At 41.4% G+C, this 20,543-nt stretch overlaps 1 protein-coding gene across 1 annotated transcript; it reads right to left on the bottom strand.

Annotated features, from left to right (window-relative positions):
• Window positions 1–1,074: 1,074 nt before the first annotated feature.
• Window positions 1,075–15,637, bottom strand: LOC141941803 (p53 apoptosis effector related to PMP-22-like). Its single transcript, XM_074864785.1, has 3 exons — window positions 15,427–15,637; window positions 1,546–1,689; window positions 1,075–1,289 (listed from the first exon to the last, which is right to left on the bottom strand). The coding sequence occupies exons 1-3, from the start codon at window positions 15,635–15,637 to the stop codon at window positions 1,075–1,077; spliced, it is 570 nt and encodes a 189-aa protein (XP_074720886.1).
• Between the last annotated feature and the right edge of the window lie 4,906 nt (window positions 15,638–20,543).

Consider the following 20,543-nt stretch of genomic DNA (forward strand, 5'->3'; position numbering starts at 1 on the left):
GACTTAGAATGAGATAGTAAGGGGTATTTATGCATTTTACAGTTACATATGACAGTATACACCTTCAACTTTTAAAATACTTATGAACAGCAAAGCAATGAAAAAGGGGCCTTTAACAAATGTTTGATACCTACACTCACACTACTCCAGCTCAACTCCTGATGTGTAGGGGAATCATACCTCTGCTTAAGTCCTTCCTGACCCTTCTGAGCTGGGTAAAAGATCTGGACCAGTATAACAGAGCTTTTTAAAGTCGTAGATTTTCATACAGCAGATAAAAGAGGCAGATGCCCGTGAAGAAAGCCACACCAGGAGCCTCTTCAAAACGGGTCTGTAGGTTGCAGGGGTGGCTGGAAATCCACCATTCTGTCCGCTCTGCGCTGGCCCCAGCAATGGCATGCCAGGATTTTTAAGGGTTTACTGATGGTCCTTGCTTACTCTTACAAATATTTAGAAAGAAATAGTTACATTCCACATAGATGGGTAAAAGTCAAGATGCTGACTTTGATAGGGGGCTTTCTCTCATCCTTTTCTTACTCTGTCCTATGGCTTAAGTGAATGTATGAAAAATGGAAGCAAAGCTATGAAGTGCTGTCTGACTAATTTACTACTTTGGCAGTCAGTGGATAAAGGTATTTGCCTTCTTGAAAAATGTGCAAACTCTTCAGGTTAAAGATGATACATACAAAATGGGATTTTTGTGAGCTGCTTTCCTTCAGGAAGATGATATATTTGTTGTTGTTGTTTCATTTATTGGTAGTTTAAAAAGCTTTCCTAAATTTAATTAGAAATATTAATGCATTTCAGATGCAATGGAATCCACATATACTCCACTCATGGGAAAGAATGAGGAAATACAAGGTTTTTTAATGTTTAGACTTTATCTAACCAAACCACATTAGATATGAAGGTCCAAAATAGAGTAGATAACTTTATTGCAGAATGCCAGTACTGTTTTTCTACACACATTTGAAAAGTTTCCAGCCTTTTCTACTAACATCCAATGACAATATTCTGGAAAATGTACCTGGTCTGTCAGATATCTCTGGAATACAAATGCATTTTTCCTGGTGCTTATGGGGAAGAGTAAAAATATGTGGGCTTCACATTACCCAAGATCTGATCTTCATAGTTAGGAAGGCAGCAGAAGAAGAATCCCAAGCATATTTCCATAATGGCGGTGGTCCAGCCAAAGCCGTAGGCCCAGCTGAACATATTGATTCCCGTCATTTCAATTTCAGTTGAGAACTTTACTGGATAAATGACCAGGCCCATGATGGAGAACACAGCTGAAGAAACAAAAAAAAAAAAAAAAAAAAAAGTTTAAACTAACACCCATCACATTGTTTGCCTTGATAATACCGGTAGCTAAACCCACCCATGTTTTGGAGGATTTGAAAATCGACCCACTAACTTTATATATTTTTCACAGAGAGTTCAAGTGCACACAGGCAAAGATCTGGGTATAAAATCAGCTGAGGGAAATACCAGTTCTAGTATTGATACACCTGCACAAGCTAAACTTGACTTTATCTACTACCTTACCAGCGACAAAAAGCAAGCCTCCAATCCCACGTATGAAGTTGAACCGAAGTGTGTCAATGGCAAATGCTATGATGGCCAGAGCAAAACAGATGACTAGAAGTATAAAGCCAACCAGGTATGTAGCAGCAGCAGCTCTTCCCCAGGCTGAAATCAGAAGGAAGATATATTAGAAAGGAATAAAAAAATCCCTTGTAGTGTTTTTCTCTGGTTTATAATGCAAGGGTAATTTTAAACAAATGTGGAAAGAAGGTCAGCTCCCAAAAAGGAAAGCACAGGAACTTTTTCTCCTCTCACAGATGAACATTTTAGTTCCACAAGAAATCATTCACTAAGTGCAGAATGCATAAAAACGCCAGTCTTGACCTCTTGTACAGAATGCAATGGGGCTTGCATGCAAGCTTCTTCTTTAGATTTAACAACTGAGATAAAAATGAATGTAAAGATGTAAGAATGGACACCCTCCTTCAATAACAAATGTCACTGCCTCAGTAGATGCCATAAAACCAGCAGCATTTTGCATGGGCAAGGAGAATTAGGCTGTCCCTGAAACTAATTAAATTATTCCTTTAAAAAAAGTGTTTATAAAAGCACTACCATTCTCTCATGCAAATTTAAAGACATGGCAATAGTCCATAAATGTCAAAATCCAGGGGTTTCTGCTTTTTCAGCCTTTGTTTAGCTCTGTGTCCTAAATGGTACTAAAGATTTAAAATCTGTTTTGTAGGGAAATTTGACTTCTGCTTTTGATCCAAGGTCAGAACTATTTCATTTTGAAAAGCTTGTTCAGGATATTAAGAGTTTCATTTTCAAATTACATAACTTTAGGTTATAACATGCCAGAGTAAAGCATATTGTGTTGGCATAACAACTGGGAAAAAAACATCATTTATTCAGTATTTTAAGTCTTGAGGGGCAACTACTGCTCAAAGAGATCAAAATGTCTCCTCTTCTGAATGTAAAAAGCCCACTTTGACACTTTTAGAATTGTGTATGTAGACGGAATAGGCAGTAAAAGTCTGCTGGGCATCTACAGACTTCACCCCCTCACCTACACAATGCGTTTGTAAGGTGTCAGCTTCTAACCAAATATATACAGCAGCAGTGCCGAAAAACTATCGCAGCCCAAACAACCCTGATGATAATTACAACTCAACTGAAGTGCAGTGCACGTTGTTCAGTAAAAGTTCCCACCGGAACCGAGTTAAGTTAAGATTTTTCGAGGTAACCTGCCAATTTGTTTGCTTCAAGCATGCAAATAATAAAGTGCAAAGTGTCCTACGTACCCCCTGGCCACTGTCAGGTAGGCATGAAAGCCACCATCCTGCCTCTGGTAAGTGACACCTTGGTGCTCAATCTCTCTGTCCCCAGGCCCCACGCCACCTCTTCTATTAGACTAGGAAAATGGGTCAGGATTCTCCAGCTCTACTTTTCTTCCCATCAGCCCATCAAAAACAATTTCCCTTTATTGTTTGCTTTACACCCCCACCCCCACCCCCCCCGCTTTATGATCTCTGCTCCATTCTAGCTATTGCACTGTATTTTGAGTTTTATGTCATGTCCTTTTTCTCCCTTATGCCAAAAAGTCTCTGTCTGCTTATAGGGCTTTTCAACTGTATTATTCTTCCTGTAAACAGACAGCTGCCTGAGAAGACTGAAAGGGATAGAAAAGATGTGCCTACGTCTTATATTCTAGCCCAGTACTTTAGCCCAAACTCTCCTCTGGGCAAGCTTACAGGAGGCTTGGAAGCACAGTGTGCAATGTGGAGGTGCAGGCAGGAGGGCAGAACCTCAAGCAGAGTATTAAAGGAAACAGCCAGAAAGAGGAATTTCTCTTACTGCCACAGCCCAGTTTACCCTGTTGAGGATGCTCCTGCTCCCAGCCTCTCTGCCATCCCTCTAAAAAAAAGATGCTCCTGGCCATGAGAGAAGTTGCTCAGCAGTGGTGACCTCATTGCTCTTGGATACAAGAGTTATAACTTCTGACAGAAGGGTGAAATGACAAGGACATCTAGAGGTGATGTTTTTTGTTAGGTGCACAGCTGGTTGTGGTTGGGTGCAAAACTCCTGGGCAAAGGGGTGTCCTTTCCCAGAGCAGACTCAGAGCGCAGCTGCCCACCTGGGAAGTGCTGAGGCACCATGACACCAGGGGTGTCATCTGACCTGCTGCCACCCCCACTGCTGTGGGCAGCAGACAGTCTGCTAAAGCTCAGCCTTGCTTCCCAACTGCTGCTGATGGCAGAGCACCACCCCCCAGCATGGGAGCATCGCCTGGGCTGGGGGCTCAGGGAGAGGTGCCTGGTGGCCGCAGCCGTGTGCGGTGGCACCTTGCCCATGCCACTGTCTCCCTCCTCCACTGGGCTCACCCAGGTGTTTTTCCTGAAGTAGTATTACAAATGCTGTGACTGTATGAAAGCAGATTGGGTGCACGCCCAACCCGACGGGCATTGGCTGTATGGCAAGAAGAGACATGCTTGTTGCAGAGTGCTTACATCTTTAGGAGGCATTTCTTAATCACCTAACAGCTAATTTTGTGACTCTTACTTCTACAAAAGAGAAAAAAAATGAACTCAACGTTGAAAGAAAACCAAAACACAGCTCCAAGTAAGGCAATAGGATTGCGTGGAAGAGTCACTACAGGGTTTTTTTGAGGAACGGTACCCTGACTTCATCTGTCCTTTACAAAAAGCAGCAAATTTCAGTAGTCTAAGACAACAGTGTGCAAACACGTTACCTTTCTAGGGTAAAAGGTAGCAAAAGCTTTGTGTAGGAATAATTGCAACTATTTCTATATGTGAGAAGTTTATTTTTCCTTGTGAAAGCCAGCAGCACTAGAGTAGCTTAGTGCCTTTACCAATAGAACTAAGACTTACAATTCCTTAAAAATGTCAGAATTAGAGGAATTAAACTGGTCAGAAAACACTGACAAGCGAATGGCTAATCTGGTCCAAATATTTTCTTATCTTCCAATGTTGCGGGTGTTTTTTTTTTTTTTTTGCTTTAACATAAAGCAAAAGCATAAATAAATTGTTCCAACTGCAAAGCTTTTTCTTAAAAATGTGAAATCCGGGCTAGAGAATCATCACAGGTACAACACCAACTCAAAGTTCACTTGACTCTAGAGACAGCGCAGTTAAAAGCTGAAAGGATCTAGTCCACCTGTCATCAAATCAAAAATAGAAACAGGGAGCAGAAGGTTACAGGATATCAAGCGGAGTCTGTGAAAACATTTAGCAATTTGTGAGATCTGTTTTCTCAGCCCCCCAAAATGGCAGTGATGTTTTGGCTGCTTAAGAGTTAAAATGTGCTTATTAGAAAAGAAATGTATGTTTATGCAAGAAAATCCTTGAATACCAGCAGGATCCTGTAACACTTGTGTGCCAGTCCTATTTCTCCCTTTTTCAGCTCCTCTATCAGCTGACACACCACCAATGAACACTACGAAAGGGTTTGTAGGAAGCCACACACCGTCTGCTCTTGAAAACTCCATCTAGCTGGCAATTTTCTGAGCAATTTTGTCTTAAAGTAAGACCTTGGTACCCCAAACAGGCAAAAGGAACCCACATTTTCGCACCCATCTCAAGCAGAGCAAGGACAGTGCTTCTGTTTGCAGTGGTTTGTACACCAATCAGCAATGATTTGAATGTCTGGACTACTCACAGTTAATGCAGTAATATGTGACTACTGGAAAATGAAAATAAGTGCCTTCCTTCTAAAACTCCCTGCTGTGTGAGAAGACCCCTGAGCTAATTTAGAGACCAGAAAGAGCCCCCCCATGCCAATACAGAGCTCACTGCAGTTTATGAGCTGAGACAGTGTACAATAATAATGTAGCTTTATTACTCTGCTATTAAAGCTAACTCAGTTTAGAGGTAGCATGACTACCTCTTGTATTGCACCATCTAAACACGTTCTGAATATCCTATTGCTGACTGCAGCCATAGGAAAGCTGATGAACTTCATTAGAGATCCAGGACAAAGAATGCCTCCAGTTTCCTGCCTTCCTGATTTTACTCCCTCACGTGTTTTCCAGTTTGCAAAAGTGTAAACACTGTCTGTGCTTCACACATAAGGAAATAAACTTCCTTGCTCAGCAGCCAATTGAGCCAAAATTTTGAACCACCAGATCTAGTCATTCCTTAGCCTGCTGTGTTTTGTGCTCCAAATGGTGCCTTCAGAAAACAGCTGTCATGCCTTGAAAACAGCATGTGAATTTACTTCCCCCATGACAAATACAAATTCTGTGTTTCTGGTGTATGTGGTTCAAAACACGGGAAAACATTCACAATGATGTTCTCACATTTTTCTTGATCACTGAGTCTTTCTCTTTGGGTGACATTTTCTGAAAGCAGCCCCAGAGAGTTCAGAAGTACTTCTTGATCTAATTGATCTAATCAATACTAACATACGTTCTCAAATTTTCCTCCTGGCTTGAAGCTAAATACACAACTAGCACTGGAAAGAAAAACAAATGTTTATTGCCAGCTTGCAGACACCAACAATTATCTACAGGTTCTTGCTGACTGATTGTTTTAACACATCAGACACTGCAGTGAATTGTGGAAAGAATTTCAGGAAGGATAGTTTTAACTCAAAAGAAACAGGGAAGGGGGGAAGAAAATGTAACAGACTAATACTTTGCTCTGTTATTCTTCATACCACCAAGGGAAAGAAACACAAACCCTGCAGTTCTAGCTCCAGCCTTGCAAAGCAATTCTTACAAGAACTAAAATCTGCCGTGGTGGTGATTCATCTCTGTGTTGTACGCAATGAGAATGTTTCTAGGCTGAGTTTGCAGAGCTCAACCTGTTTTACATCTCTCTGATTAAAGGGAAAGAGCATTATTTTGGAAACAAAGCTGAACTCACTTAGGTTTCTCAACCTGACGTTCTTCATTAAGGTGTGGTGAACTCTGTGGATCACATGCTTCACTTTGAAAAGGAACTGCTTTGGCCAGGTTTTATCCATTTCATTTTGGTTTGTTCTCCTCAAGAAAGTTTCCATGTGAAAGTGAGCATGTCTGCAGCAGAACATGTGTTCTCCTTAGCTTGAATCTTAAGATGACCCATCAAACTCATTAACACACATCTCAATTTATCAGCTGAAGGGTTACAAGCTGTTGGTGTATATGCAAGCCACTGTCATACAGGACTCTGGATTCACCACGTTATCTGTGCAACACTGGACAGTGCAAAATCCTGTCTTCTGGAAATCACAACTCTGTGTCATGCCAACTATGGGAAATTTCTGTGCTCTTTTTGGAAACAAGTGAACATTGAAATCTCTGCGAGTGTTTGCTGATGACATGAGCTGGCATTGAAATACCAGTGTGCATGTAGCTGTATACAGACAAGATAAATCAGAAACTACTAAAAGCAGCTTCTTATGAATAAACTGTATGTGCAGAGTGAAAGCTATTGACTGCAAATCATTTCAAAGAAAGGCTATACTAATGAAGAAAATCACATGTTAGTCACGGATAATTTATGAACAGAATAAAATGAGGAAAAAAAATCAGAGACATGATTGGATGTGTATTATTCTCTGAGTTTCTATCTTTATTGCACCTGGATCATTCTTAAAACAACTGCATTCTCTGAATATCTTTGCTGTGGGGAGTCAATACTGGATGTTTTTATTTGGATTTTTTTTGTGAGTTTATATCATTTGGAGTGGAATACAAAATTTTTGGTCCTTCTCTTTGGCATCCTTTTTTGGTAACTCTGTTCTTTTTCCCCTAGCATTACTTCTTGAGAATTCATTGGCAGTTAATATGGATTTCTCATTTAATAACAGAGTATTATCTCATAACATGCAAGGCATTTTTACGTGAGCAGGAACCAGTTTTAGCTTGCCATTACTTAAGAGACAACCATGGAAGCAGAGAATGACCTATTTAGGTTCACACTAAGATAATGCCATTGCAGAAGTTTCTCAGTGATTAGTAGCAGGTGCCATAAAAATGAGAAAGGATTAGGAATTTAGGACAATTACCCCGTAAAAATGATTTTAAATTACAACAGTAAGGAAAATAACCTTTATGCATAGGCCATCTATCAGTAGAAAGCAATGTCTTGACCATAGCTTAGTGCTAAAGTGATAGCTCAGTTTGGCTTGGTGGACTTTAAATCCTTTAAAGCAAAAACATATAAATTTACCACCACTGACTTCATTCACAAACATATACAGGCAAAGTCAGCATCCAAGGCTTTATGTACTTCTGCAAACCTCACCTCTTCCTGAGGTAAGCAATTCAATTTATAAGTTATTCTGACTTGAATTTGAGGGGAGGAGCAGTTACATCTTGAGGGAGTGGTTCAAATTAATCTCATCATAAGCCCAGGCATGTACAAACTTGATTTAGAAGCTGGCTTCTGCAAATCTGGTATTAATGAGGGCTGCTCCCTGATGCTTACTTAGCACTAGGGAGGCAGAAGTGGCAGAGGGCGTAGAGCCATCATCAAAGGGAGCACCAAGGGAGTAAGTTAGCTATTAAAAATAATGTGCACACAGTGCATCAAAATTAAAGGTCTGCTGATGAGAGCGCCAGGGAGTACCCCCATCTCACATTATCTTCAGAAGCAGTTTGCATACATTGAGAACATCTCAGGATTAAAGCTCAGTCTTATACATTTTAAAGCTATAACATTTTTTCCTCCTATTTTTTCCTATTTATTTTAAATTAAAGCAGGATTACTTATGCTTGGATGTGTATATGGGGGTTGGGAGGGTCAGGTAAATAAAACAGGTGAGGTATTGATTAATCAGTATATATGCATAACCTTAGTTAATCAGAGTAGCAAGATGTACCTGCTCCCTAACTAACCATGGGTGGGTTAAAATATTTAACGTGAATTAAACAGAATCAATTTCCATGATAACACAGGCTATGAACTAGGACTTTTAATCGAAAGAGTAGAGTGGAACCAAAATGCTCTTTTTAAGTTTTATATTCCCAGGGGCATTTGAGGCTGAAGAACACTGAATTTACATATCATTTCCATATGCACCAAGTACTGTTCTCACTCTTGATCGGCAGTTTTCATGCTGTGAGCAAACTTTGTTCTGAAACCTTGCTGAAAGTCATCTTTTGCACTATGGAGTTTTTCTTTGATAGAGAGCAGCTGTGAATCTGGATTTAATTTTCTGTTAGAAGCAAAATTTTACCATTTGCAAAAGAAAAACCCCGACTTATAAGCCGAAATGGGACTTTGTGCTCACAAAATACATCATAAGCTCTATTTACTCTTCTTGTGAATGAAATAGCTTTTACAAAGCATCCTGAAAGTCTTCAGCACTTGCTGCTTATGGCTGATGGGGTTGTTAATGAACTGCACAGAGACTTCCTACATTTGGGACCTGATTTGGGCACAGTGTACATATTCAACATAATAGGTGACATTAGATGTACTCAATTGCAGATTAGTACTTCAGCAGGACTGTGTGTGATCTGAAGTGTTATTTAGTACCAGTAGAAGGAAGCCAGAAACCCCTGGGACATAGGCTACCATCATTACTCTGCAAAATACCTTGAGTTCCCAGGAATTTTTGACCAATGAGAGGGTTTGTAATGGTACTTGACAAAGAAGAAACATAGCATTAAAATACTCACTGACTCAATGTGTTCAAGGCTGCTCAGAACAATACAAGCTGTCAGTGAGAAGTGATAAGGAAATGTGAAAAAACAGCGTTTTGAGAGTCTTGTTTCTTTTCCTGTGAAACTCCTTTCCTGCTTAAGTAACCTGACTGTTTAACTCTATAGTGGAATTCAAAATCCATCTTGCAGCTCTTATCACCGCTGATACTATGGAGAGGTTATTATAGCCCTGCTGTATCAGATTACCTCAATAAGCTAGAGGAAGAGATGAGGTGAAGAGAAATGAGAGTTTAGCCATAAGTTTCCACACATTTTCAGCAGAGATGTCTCCTGCATGTGTGTGAATGAATGGTATCCACTCAAGGATTTAAGGTCCTCATGACGCAAAGTGTTGAGTATCTTCACAAAGTCCTCAATACCAGCAGTTCAGATCTCCTGATGGGGAGATGAGAACCCTCCACATGATTGCTATTTTTCCAACCAATTTAACTGTAATTATTAAAGGAAGGTTGGGTAATAAACAGTGGGATGCCATCTGCAATTGCTATCTGTAGAGTTAATTGCTGAAGAGCATAACTATTATTTAGAAAAGAGTCTGATTAAATGAATCTGCCACTAAACATATAAAAAGACAAACTCTAAAATTACAAGGAAAAGTATGTTAGCAATTGCAGATGAGGAATGAAAATTGACATGGTAATTAAATGCTCTGGACTTGATTCCCTTCTCTTTTACCTCATTAGTAACAAGAGTGTCTCCTACAAGCTGGGGAAAAATCTAATTTGTTCTTTCTTTCTTGCATCAGTTCCTTAAATATACTGTTGTGGTGGTGCTTTCATTACTATTTACATTTAATTAAGCCTGTATTTTTGAGCATTCTAAGTTTTGAATACTGATTGAATATTCTACATTATTAAGTAACTAATCTTGTAATCTCATTTCTCACTGATTTGTCCCAGGTAATGTTACACTTTTAGGAGACTGATGACTTAGGAAATTATGTGCTTCTCTATACACTGTCATTAAAACTACCAACAATCACCATATATAAATATAACTGTTTCATGCTGTTTCATAACTGTATTCATGCTATGATGCAGCAGGAACAGAAACAAGCTTTTGTTTTCAGTTCACCCTGTGTCAAAGGAGTCAAGGTTTGCCTTGTAATCCAGGCAATGCACAGAGCATAGAGCTGGGCTCCATCCTGGGCTCTCCCACAGGCTTCCTTGGACTGGTCAGAAACCTTCCCAGCCTTTGTTTCCCAGCTGCAAGGACACTTTTCCAAATCTACTTGAATTTTACCAAATTCTGAAGGCCTTTAGGTACAGAACCTTGACTTCAGGGAAAGTCTGCAATAAAAGGCCCGTGACTTGAGCTGGTCCCTGTTTCAAAAGCACAGTTACTTGTTTGCTTCATTTCTGTTCCTATGTGCAGACACCCTCAGATGCCAAAGAGTCACCAGGACAGCCTGCTTCTCCTCCCAGGCCCAGCTGAGAGGGACTGTCTCCCAGACCATACCATTGGAAATATCCCCATGTCACTCTGCTCAGGACACTTGCTTCATCTTGAGGCAAGTGAGGGCTTCCCCATGGCTGTGATTAGGTTGTCAGATGCGATGGGAACTTGGGGGAAGGCAAAACAGTTTTATGTAGGCAGTGTGGCAACGGTGAAACTTGGTGTCTGGTCTGTCCTGTGCCCCGGGTGTGATGAGTCACTGGTCTGCTGGAGAAGTTAGTTTTCCAGAGGGAGAGCTGTGGGGCCAGCAGTGCAAGGCCCGTGGTAGGTGTAGTACCAAGAGAGGTCCTTTGCTGCTTGGAGACTGATCCCAACCACACTGTGTGCCTCATTGTTGTATCATTAGCTGGGGATTTTTAGGCAAGTGATTTCCATTTTGTTATTCCTCCAGAATAATAAATGGTGCTTCATCATAGCAAAAGATTCCGCAGACCCAAGTGCCTGATATAGGCAAAACAGGGAAGAAAATCTACTCATCAGTGGGGTTCTTATGAGACTAAAGCAGAATACTTCTTTCCTCAAGATATTACCTTTTGCAGCATTCCCTTCTTTCACGTATCCTGCAGACATACTTGTCTACTGCCATATTTAAAGTAATTTTTGTTCATGATAATCATACTATATTAGCCATCCTATCTTGTAGGATTGCATTAATATTCATGGACCAAAATAAAACTGGAATGAGCTAGAACATAGTTACCCATTATTTTCCTGGAAGACAAGATGCAAGAAGGTGTCCTTTCCAGGTGGCAAAATCATTCGTCCCTCCACTAATCTCCACAGCCACTAAACCCTCCACACATCCTAGGAAAAGGCTGTAATTGAATACTGTGATGTGAAAATAACTGACGATCTTGATTCCACTTGTTGTGTGGAAATGCCTTTTCCTGCTTTTTTTCCCCCAAGATCTCTGTATGTGCCTAACAAATGATCTGACCACTTCAACCTAAATTTAGAGCTTTAAGCTTGCAGTTATTCTGATGGCAGCATCTGCACGAGGAAGAGCTGCAGGGCTGAGTGGAACATAAGATGGGACAAGTGTAGCCATGACTTTTTCATTCTATTGTGCATCACATTGGGACTATTAAAATAAAATCAGTTATTTTCCCCCAACCAAACCCACACACGTTTAAACATCTTCAAAGCCTTCAGTGGAATAAATTACACACTGAAAAATTGTCTCAGGTCTGTGAGACACACCTTGTTCAAGAGAGGTTATATAGCCAAAAATCAAGAAAAACAAAGGAGTACTGTGCCAACTTCATGAAGGGATTTAACTTCTGCCTTTTCTTTGCAAGCTGAGCCATGTCCCAGACAGATACATTCCATATTGTGCTCACTATCTATCCAAAAAGTCTTTGTCTCTGTCTTTGTAAAGGTTCAAACATGTTATAAGCTTGACTTATTTGTTCCAAGTGTCAGAACATTGCAGAGCTACAGTTTGCATCTCTCAGCCCCTCATCCTAAACTCCATGCATTTCTAGTAAGTGTCCGAATGCACTAGATTCTTTTTTTCCTAGGAAGTTCTATTTCTTTGAGCTAAATATGCTTGAAAAGCAAAAGACTTCTGATAAAAGTCTAGATGAGTGTCATATGGTTAAAGTAGAAGATCTGAACTCTTGGAGAAGATAACAGAGCATATAAAATCTTCATATTCTCACCTTCCACACAGTTCATACTTTGCAAAAGACCAAGGGCGTGCAGATGCTTTCACAGAAGATAACTGCACCAGTGGAGTTACTCTACTGGCTTTCCAGGTTAAAAAAATTGTACAGGCCTCTTGTCTTCCCTGTGAGGTTTTAATTCTGACAGTTAAAGCAACTATTCAGAGACTCCAAACTCCACTGGTGCAATCAAAGAAACATTCAACCTTCTTCCCTTCCACTCTGACTGACCTCAACAATGTTGGGTCTCTGTCTTCTGTCTGTGTATACACATATGTTAGGACAAGCAGCAGAGATTCAAGGGGATTACAAACATTGCACATGGACAATTTTATTTGAATTTGCAGATTATATTGAACAACTTGCAAGAACGTTACAATTATATCTAATTATGATAAGATGAATATATTTGTAGTGGATTAAGATAGCTACACTGTCCAAATCATGTTGAGAGTATTTGCTGGCAGCTGCTGGGGTACACGTGCGTATCACGTATGTCAGTGAAATCATCCCTACAGGAAGACTGAATTTCAGAACCTACCCAGCCTGTGGCATATTAGGAAGGGAAGCTGAGAGTAAAGCCCAGAGGAAAAAAGAAGGGGACTGTGGAACAGAGGAGGGGAAAGAGAGAGTTTTTCTCAGGAAAGGTGTAAAACACTTCTGTCCTTTCAATTTACATCAGATCTTTTGTCCCTGTGTTCAGAAAGGCATGTGATTACACTTTGTTTATCCAGCACCATTTAGCTTGGCACAAGACAAAGTTAAACATCCCACAGAACAGGATGCTGAAAGCTTGTTTTTGATGGCATTTCTGGAGCACCGTGGATAAATGTAATCTCAGAATTATTAAAACCCTATGTTTCAGCACTAAGGTAGGTAGAATCAGGCTCATAACAAGACCTGGATGCTACAAGTGAGATGCTGTCTCAAGGTCTAGTCTTTTGGGAGCAAGCATCAGCATCAGGCACCTGCAATCTGCATGAGGAAAGGCAGGAGCCCCAGAAGAAAAATCCCAACCCCACACCAACAGGGCGAGGACAGAATGATAGGAAAAATGAAGGACAGGATTGGATCTGAACACATCCCACCTCTGGAGAGAAGGTGTCTTGAAGGAAGGGACTGGAAAGGATCAGGACAGTGACATGAGTTTGCATCCTTAACATCAGGTCTACAGCCCTCTTATGGGTCAAGGGTAACCCACCCCTGCAATGGCCAAGATCTACAGTGTAATGGCATCATCTTGCAGAGGCAGAAGCCTGGAAACATAGTCCACTGACACTTGGCCTATGCACACATTTTTTACATACAGGCTTTACATATTCTCCCGTTCGCTAAATGACTTCATTGTCCCAGATATATCTTCCTTTTCCACCTGGAAATTTTGTCCAGGAGGATTCTGAGGATTTGCTTAGGTTTTCTGGGTCTTTATTAAGCTTGAAGAGGTCAAATGATAGATGCATGCCCATTGAGAGCATAATGCAGTCATGCAGCACATGAACAGCGTTTCTAATGCTTTCAGAAGCATCAGCTGACTCTCCAATGTACACACTGGAGAATATTCTGCATGTGTGTACTCAGTCAAATATTTCTGTGTTAGCAGTGCTGACTTATCATGGATGTGATTCATGGTAACCCCAGACATTGCAGGATAGTTCACATAGAGGATGACCTCCCTGCTTCGTCAGTAGATGCTGTCCAGTGGGAAACTGCATACAACTGCAGAATTTAAGCATGCAAGAGTGAGGCAGGATAAGGAAGGAAGTGAAATGCCAAGCAACCTGGAAGCAAGGTGTAACTTCTCCTGTGTTATTAAGAGAAGAAAGATGAAACTTCTTAGTATTTTCTCTCCAGTTAAAGCTGGCATTCATGATAGAGATGGGGCCTAACCTGGAGATCAGGAGGAGGGCTCACTTTTCATGGAAACTCAGGACTGAGAAGCCATTTGCTAAGCATCATGGTCTCTCTCCTGTTCTCCAGTGCTATGTACCAGAGACCGGTTTGCTGGCTTGAGCTATGCCCAGCCACACAGCTGACACAGGAGCTCTGAGAGCAGGGCTGGGTGTGATGCTTAATGGAGCTGGTCATGTCCTGGAGCCCTACACTCACAGAGGCCTGCTACAATTAACTCATTACAGCTGCATTTTGTGCATAAAAGGTACAGTTTGACCGTATATGATAAACTTTCAGGAACAATTCCAAAAAGCTGTAATAAATGATCCCTGAGATGATTGCTTCTGTGTTTTTACAGTCATTTTCAACAAGAGCAGCTGAGATTCTGAGCCTTAGAGAAAACGTTCTTCCCTTTAATTTGAATTAGCATAAATTGTAAAAACACTTGAACTTTCCTCTTGGCTCAGGCTAACAGCCCATCACTCACAATAACTTTTTTCACACCATGGCCCATAACAGATATATAGAAAAAGAAAGGGAAAAAAAAAAGAAACAGGGCACATATAGAGCAATCTTCTCTTGGCCTATTCTCCCAGACTTAGTGGCTTCCATCTTTTCAAGATGAAGGTTGCACCTGGGTCAAAATGTCTAATAGCATACTTAACCAAAACACAGTACAAACAAGAAATCCTTTCATCTTTTAAAGCTTTCTTTCATAATCACAAGGAGACGCTTTCACACGACCCACCTACCGGAGCAGTCTCAGGGCAGGATTCTGCAGCCTGACACTCCCTGGGAATATCTTCCTACCACCTTACGTTTTTACCTCCCCATTTCTTGCTGGCACTCAGGACTGGCTTATCATACTAATGCCAGGCTTACCCACACAACTTGCTGTTTGGACATTTGATCAGCAGTAGCTGTTAAGTTTTGAAAAACAGTGATTAGTGAGATGAGGTTACTAGCTTCTTCTAAGAGAGAAGGAAAACCTGTAATATTTTCTACACTGGTACATTACCACATGTGGCTTTTTGTACTATGCAAGCCACCATCTAAAGCAACCAGGTTTCTTTCTGCACAGAGGTGAGGGCATTTTCTTCTTGATCCTGCTAGTCAAAAGCTTTGATGTATTTCAGTGACAGTCTCTACTGCCCATAACTTCATATATAAACTTCACTGCTTCAGAGGCTGCTCCCCACCACCCTTCCACGTACTTACCGTAACCCATGAGGGACTCGCAGTTCCATTCCCCACCCTGCTCAGGCCTGCTGCAGCTCTCCCATAACGACGCTTGGTGCACGTAGGGCAAGGTCTGCGACTCCAGCCAGCCCCTGCCCGCCAGCGCAATGATACCAAAGATGACGCCTATGCCCAAGAGCAGGGGTAGGATCCATCTGCACCGCGTGTAGTCGAGGCCGTACTTCACCATCTTCTAGGGCAGGGGGAGTCCGGTGGGACAAGGGTGGCCGTCTCTGCCACGCGAAGCAAGGGGTGCTTCTGCAAAGCTCCTGGAAAGAGAGTGCCCGTACCTACAAGCGCATGTGCAGATGTTTGAGAAAAACTTTTTAATCAGGAGAGACACGGCAGGCAGGGAGGGAGGCAGGGAGAGAAGGAGCTCCACCTAGATTCAGATGAGTAAGACCTGCCACTGAGCAATAACCAGTTGAGCTGGGGAGAAGCTGGGTTTATCTGTAGGATCCTCTGTGCCCTGCTGACTAGGTAACAAATCGGGCGCTGTTTACCCCCGGCATTTAACGCTTTCCTTCCTGCCACTCCCCACCAGCAGGAGCATCTCACAGCTGTGTTTACAACTTTCTGTCTCCTAAGGGATTTGCATTATGGCAGGTGAAAACACTAGACAAGCCAAGGAACTATACGCATTAGAGGGTGGTTACTTCTGAAACTTGCCACCTTGAGGCTGAAAGCTGCCTTTATTGGACTCCATTTAAAAATAAAATGATACCTTATTTTTTACAATTAAAAAAAATTCCCCTAGCTGCTATAAGGCTAAGACAATAAAGAACACGTGACTGCCCTCCCTCCCCCTTTTGGGACATAGCTGCAGGAGAAAAAAACCCAACAAGGTTTATCATTAAAAATATAATATGGTCTTGATATAGCCTTAGTGGGAGAACAAAAACTGAGCTTTCATTTGACTGTGCCTTACGAACACTCCCTGCGCGTGGCTCTGGCTGTACGTGCACTGCCTGGGGCCTGTCAGAGCCTGTCTGCAATGTGCTGTGCAGAGATGAGCCATCACCTCGCCGTGTCCCGGGAGGCCACCCAACCCAGCGTGGGGCAGAGTTTTCTGTCTATCAGCTCAGAAGGGATATAGCCATGTTCATAGCCCTCTTCCTTTGAACTAACACATGCTACAACTGAGTATTTTGGTAGGACCCAGACGCATTTACATCTGGAAGAAGCTGCACCCCTTGCAGATCAAAGCTGTTTTCTGTGAAACATGGTTAAGGACAGAGGATACAAAGTATCCTTTTCTCCCGTGGTGAATTTTGTCAGTCAGGGCTGCATTCAAGGACTGACCTCATTTACTCACAGAGAGTTCCTACCCTGTTGCAACTTTCATGGCAAAATGTGACATCCATACTGAACTGCAAACTCCACGTAGTTTTGCTGAATTAATATTAATAAATCAATAATGGCCTAAATAAAAGAGATTAATACTTTATGTTGAATTGATATGCTTTACAGGGAAGTGCCTGAAGAGGCTTTGAGCTTGCACAGACCCAAGCTCAAACATCCCCAGCAATGAGCTGCAGCACTGCGAAGAGGTAGTAGCTCCGTCATGAAAGCAATTTGAATGGGTTAATGAGACACCGTGCCTTACCTCTAATCAAAGATAGCTTATTATCCTGGTGGTAGATTAGCAGTGGTGTGGCTGCTTCCCTCTCATTCCCTAGCCAGTACAATGCTGGTTAGCTGAAGCATCCTGCCAGCAGGTCCCCCTAGTACGGACACAGCCTAGTATCCCTGTGGTTTGAGAGGTCCGTCAGGGGCATTCAGCAAGTCTCCTCAAGAGTAGGAGACTTTTCACAGATTTGGCCATTGGATTTGAATGTTGCTTAAAGCAAAAGCCAACTATGAAGACACCTCAGCTGCTGTTTTGGGTTGGAAATAAGGGACAATCTCAAGTATTTTTTGTAAAGTACACTTTAGGGAACCACCATTTCCTTAGATTATGTATCTTCCCTTGTAGTCTGCATTTATGCTACCTACAAATTCAGTTATCATTAATGTAAATGTAATGTTTAAAATGCTATTTACCAGCTCTATAACACTGCAATATATCATTTTTAGGCATGATTTTTAAAAATATTTACATTAAAAGAAATACAATTTGAAGTTCACCCTTAGTGCAATATGCTGGTAGCTGCAAGCTGTCTACACATGTCTACACAAGTCTGTTCAGACATGTTCTTTCTGTTGCCACAGCTGAGGTAGAAATGGTCCCAATAAACTCCAAAAGATTGAGAGAACACAGTTTTGGATATTAAATGGTTTTTAAAAGATGGCTTCAGAAACACTCTTGCATGTGGCAGTAGAATGTAGACTGTAGCCAAGCTCTCACTCAGCTGTCTATATCCAGTCTCTTGTCAAGTTTCAATCCTTCACAAAGTTACAGTCTTCTAAAAACTCAGCCTTTTTTTCCTTTTTCAGAGGAAATAGCCAAATCAAGTTAAAGCAATTTTGTAGCCGAAATCCAGTATGAAGTCAGGCACTGTCAGGTATTTGAGAGACAATGCTTGTTGAGGAATAAAATCCTCTTCCCTGCTTTTTGAATGCTCAGCCATATTTCAGGTAGGCATTTATGATGGAAGGATTTGTCATCAGCTTTTGTTATAACTCACCCATGGATGAACGCATATTGTCAGAAATGTTGGCATTTGCAAGATGATACCACAGAACACATTATCACGCTGTGAAAGAAAGATGAGTAGTGTTCAGTCACCACAGGTGTTTCTGTGTCTTGCCCATCTTTGTCATCTTTAAGTCACTTAGAACTACAAGCAATCTCCACATTCAGTACACGGATAATTTGTGGTATCTGGAACAGCACCGAGAGAGATGTATTCAAAGGCCTCAAAATGAAGTATCTATCTTGTGTAATTCTGATACTCCTAATGGCATACAGTGGAAAATTATTGGAAAGTTTTGTTAAGGAGTCTGTGATTTGAAGTGATGACTTACCCTCAACATGCTTTGTCTTTTGCAGTGTACAAGCTGGGTGTTTATGTGAAAGCAAATGCTTGTTCTCCTTTTCCAGTATCTGTGGATAGTCCCTCCTGGTTAACACCAGCATCATCTGTTGAAAATGAAGATATATTATCAATGTTAAAACTGTTAGACTGTAGTGCACTTACTGCATGTGAAAATATTCCTAATGAATCTTCATTGCTACTTGAAATAACCAAGTAAGCAGTAGGATATAGATAAAACAAACAATTCTACAGCATTAGAGCTAAAAATAAAAATATGCCCTTTTCAGCCAAGACACAAATGGTTTTCTTAGTGTAAGAAGAAGATAACAAATGACTGGCTGCACATTTTCATCCACCTTTAGTCTGCTGGCCTGGTCAGCTGAGCTATATAAATGACTGGACTGACATGGGCTGACCAGCTGTGGTGCACGTTCATGACTTTTGCAGCAAGCACATTTTAATTCTCTGATACACATACTGCTAATAAACAAGAAGTCCCCAGAGTTTGTTTTTTTTTTTTTAATTTTGGTAAGATTATTTTATAATCCATTCTCTTGTATGCTATCGTACATCTAACAAGTCATGCTGAGCAACCGAGAAACATTTTCGGCATAAGCTATCATAAATAAATCTTATGACTATTATTATTATCTTTATTAATCCATTTACAACCATAGGTCCTTTTCTTCCTGGTTGTGCCAATCTGCCATTTCCCTTTGGAGAGGGTGCAACTTGCCTTGCAACTGGAATATTGCACTGCAGTTATTGTTATAAGCACAGCCTACACAGCGATGCAACTCTGTCAGCTGAATCCTACTCAGTCTAAATTGTACCTTGTGGTCACTCTCTGTACCCTGCATCACCTGGACACCAAGGCAGTAGTGTTGTCAGTGTGACTAATATTTCATTCACAGTAAGCATATGTAGAAATGTACCTTTAGACATCAGAAGTGTTCACAGGGTAATCCAAGCTGCCATACCTTTAAATTGATTAGAAGGATACTGGAAATGCATTTTGAACAGGACCTGACTTTACTTCATTGCGAAATAAGAACACCCTCCTAAAAAAACCGAATCCAGTTGAGATCTTGTGGTTTCCTACACACTGAGCCTTTCTGAGGGACTTTCTCGCAGTGGCTGGACACCAAGGCTCATCCATGACACTTGTGGTAACCTGGCAGTGGTCGGTGCTCAGTCCTGCTGCCATGGTCTGGGAAAGCCTTCCTCCACGCAGAGGTTTGAGACCTCCTCTGCTCGCTGGCTGCTGAGCTTAGAGAAAAATTTCCACGGGGTTTTGTTAAGAGTTTTAGGAAAACCAGTCCAGGACCGGCTTGCTGTCAGATCTCCAAAGCCTGCCCCATGCGCAGCACTCGCTGTCTCTTGTCAGTAAAGCAGGCCTGCCTCAACGAGACAAACACGCTTAAAAGGCACTTTCTTCCTTTCCTTAGTGAGGCTACATATGCAGAACCAGGAGGTCATCACAAGAGCAAGTTTTAACAACCGAGTCACAAACATGAGGCTGCATCCAGGATTGTTATTTATGTGAGCAATTCAAGACTGTATTAGGAAAACAAAAATTAGGAAAACACAAAATTAGGAAAACATAAAAGTCTGTGAGCCTGAGCATGGATGTAATTTTCAGCTCGTTTTTGCTAAAGGACATGGTTTCTTCAGGGTAGGCTCTATACTGGAACAAAGTTTAATCCCCAATTATTTCTTATAGATGGTCTGTAGAAGTTTGATGAGTTCAGTCAACTCACATACACCCCTCTCCCCACCAGGCAAATGGCTGAAATCAAGGGTGTCCTGTAGACCCACTACACAGTTACAGCTTAGATGGCTCCTGGACATTTGTAACCACTCTGGGGGTCTGTATTTTTCTTGGGTGGCTGTCAGAAGCACAAGTTCTCTGGTGGGTACACATGAAGCATGTTGCATACAGATTTTTTATGAAATTGTGTGTAAGCAGTTAGAGCGGTACAGCACAGGCCTGTTCTACATATGGGGTAATTTTACTTAAACTACTTGCTTTGGGGTCCACAACTTCTCTGTGGCATAGCTAGGGGCTAACTAAATAGTTGTCGTATCATAGTGGATCATAACAGTAACTCCTTGTAA

The sequence above is a fragment of the Strix uralensis genome, chromosome 3, assembly GCF_047716275.1.
Source record: "Strix uralensis isolate ZFMK-TIS-50842 chromosome 3, bStrUra1, whole genome shotgun sequence".
Lineage (NCBI taxonomy): Eukaryota > Metazoa > Chordata > Aves > Strigiformes > Strigidae > Strix > Strix uralensis.

Excerpts from the sequence above, each read along its gene's own strand:
- LOC141941803 (XM_074864785.1), bottom strand. The coding sequence starts at position 15,637 with ATGGTGAAGTACGGCCTCGACTACACGCGGTGCAGATGGATCCTACCC. Across the intron at positions 1,690-15,426 it reads CGAGTCCCTCATGGGTTACG|CCTGGGGAAGAGCTGCTGCT; the intron begins GTAAGTACGTGG and ends TTCTGATTTCAG. Across the intron at positions 1,290-1,545 it reads AGGCTTGCTTTTTGTCGCTG|CTGTGTTCTCCATCATGGGC; the intron begins GTAAGGTAGTAG and ends TTGTTTCTTCAG.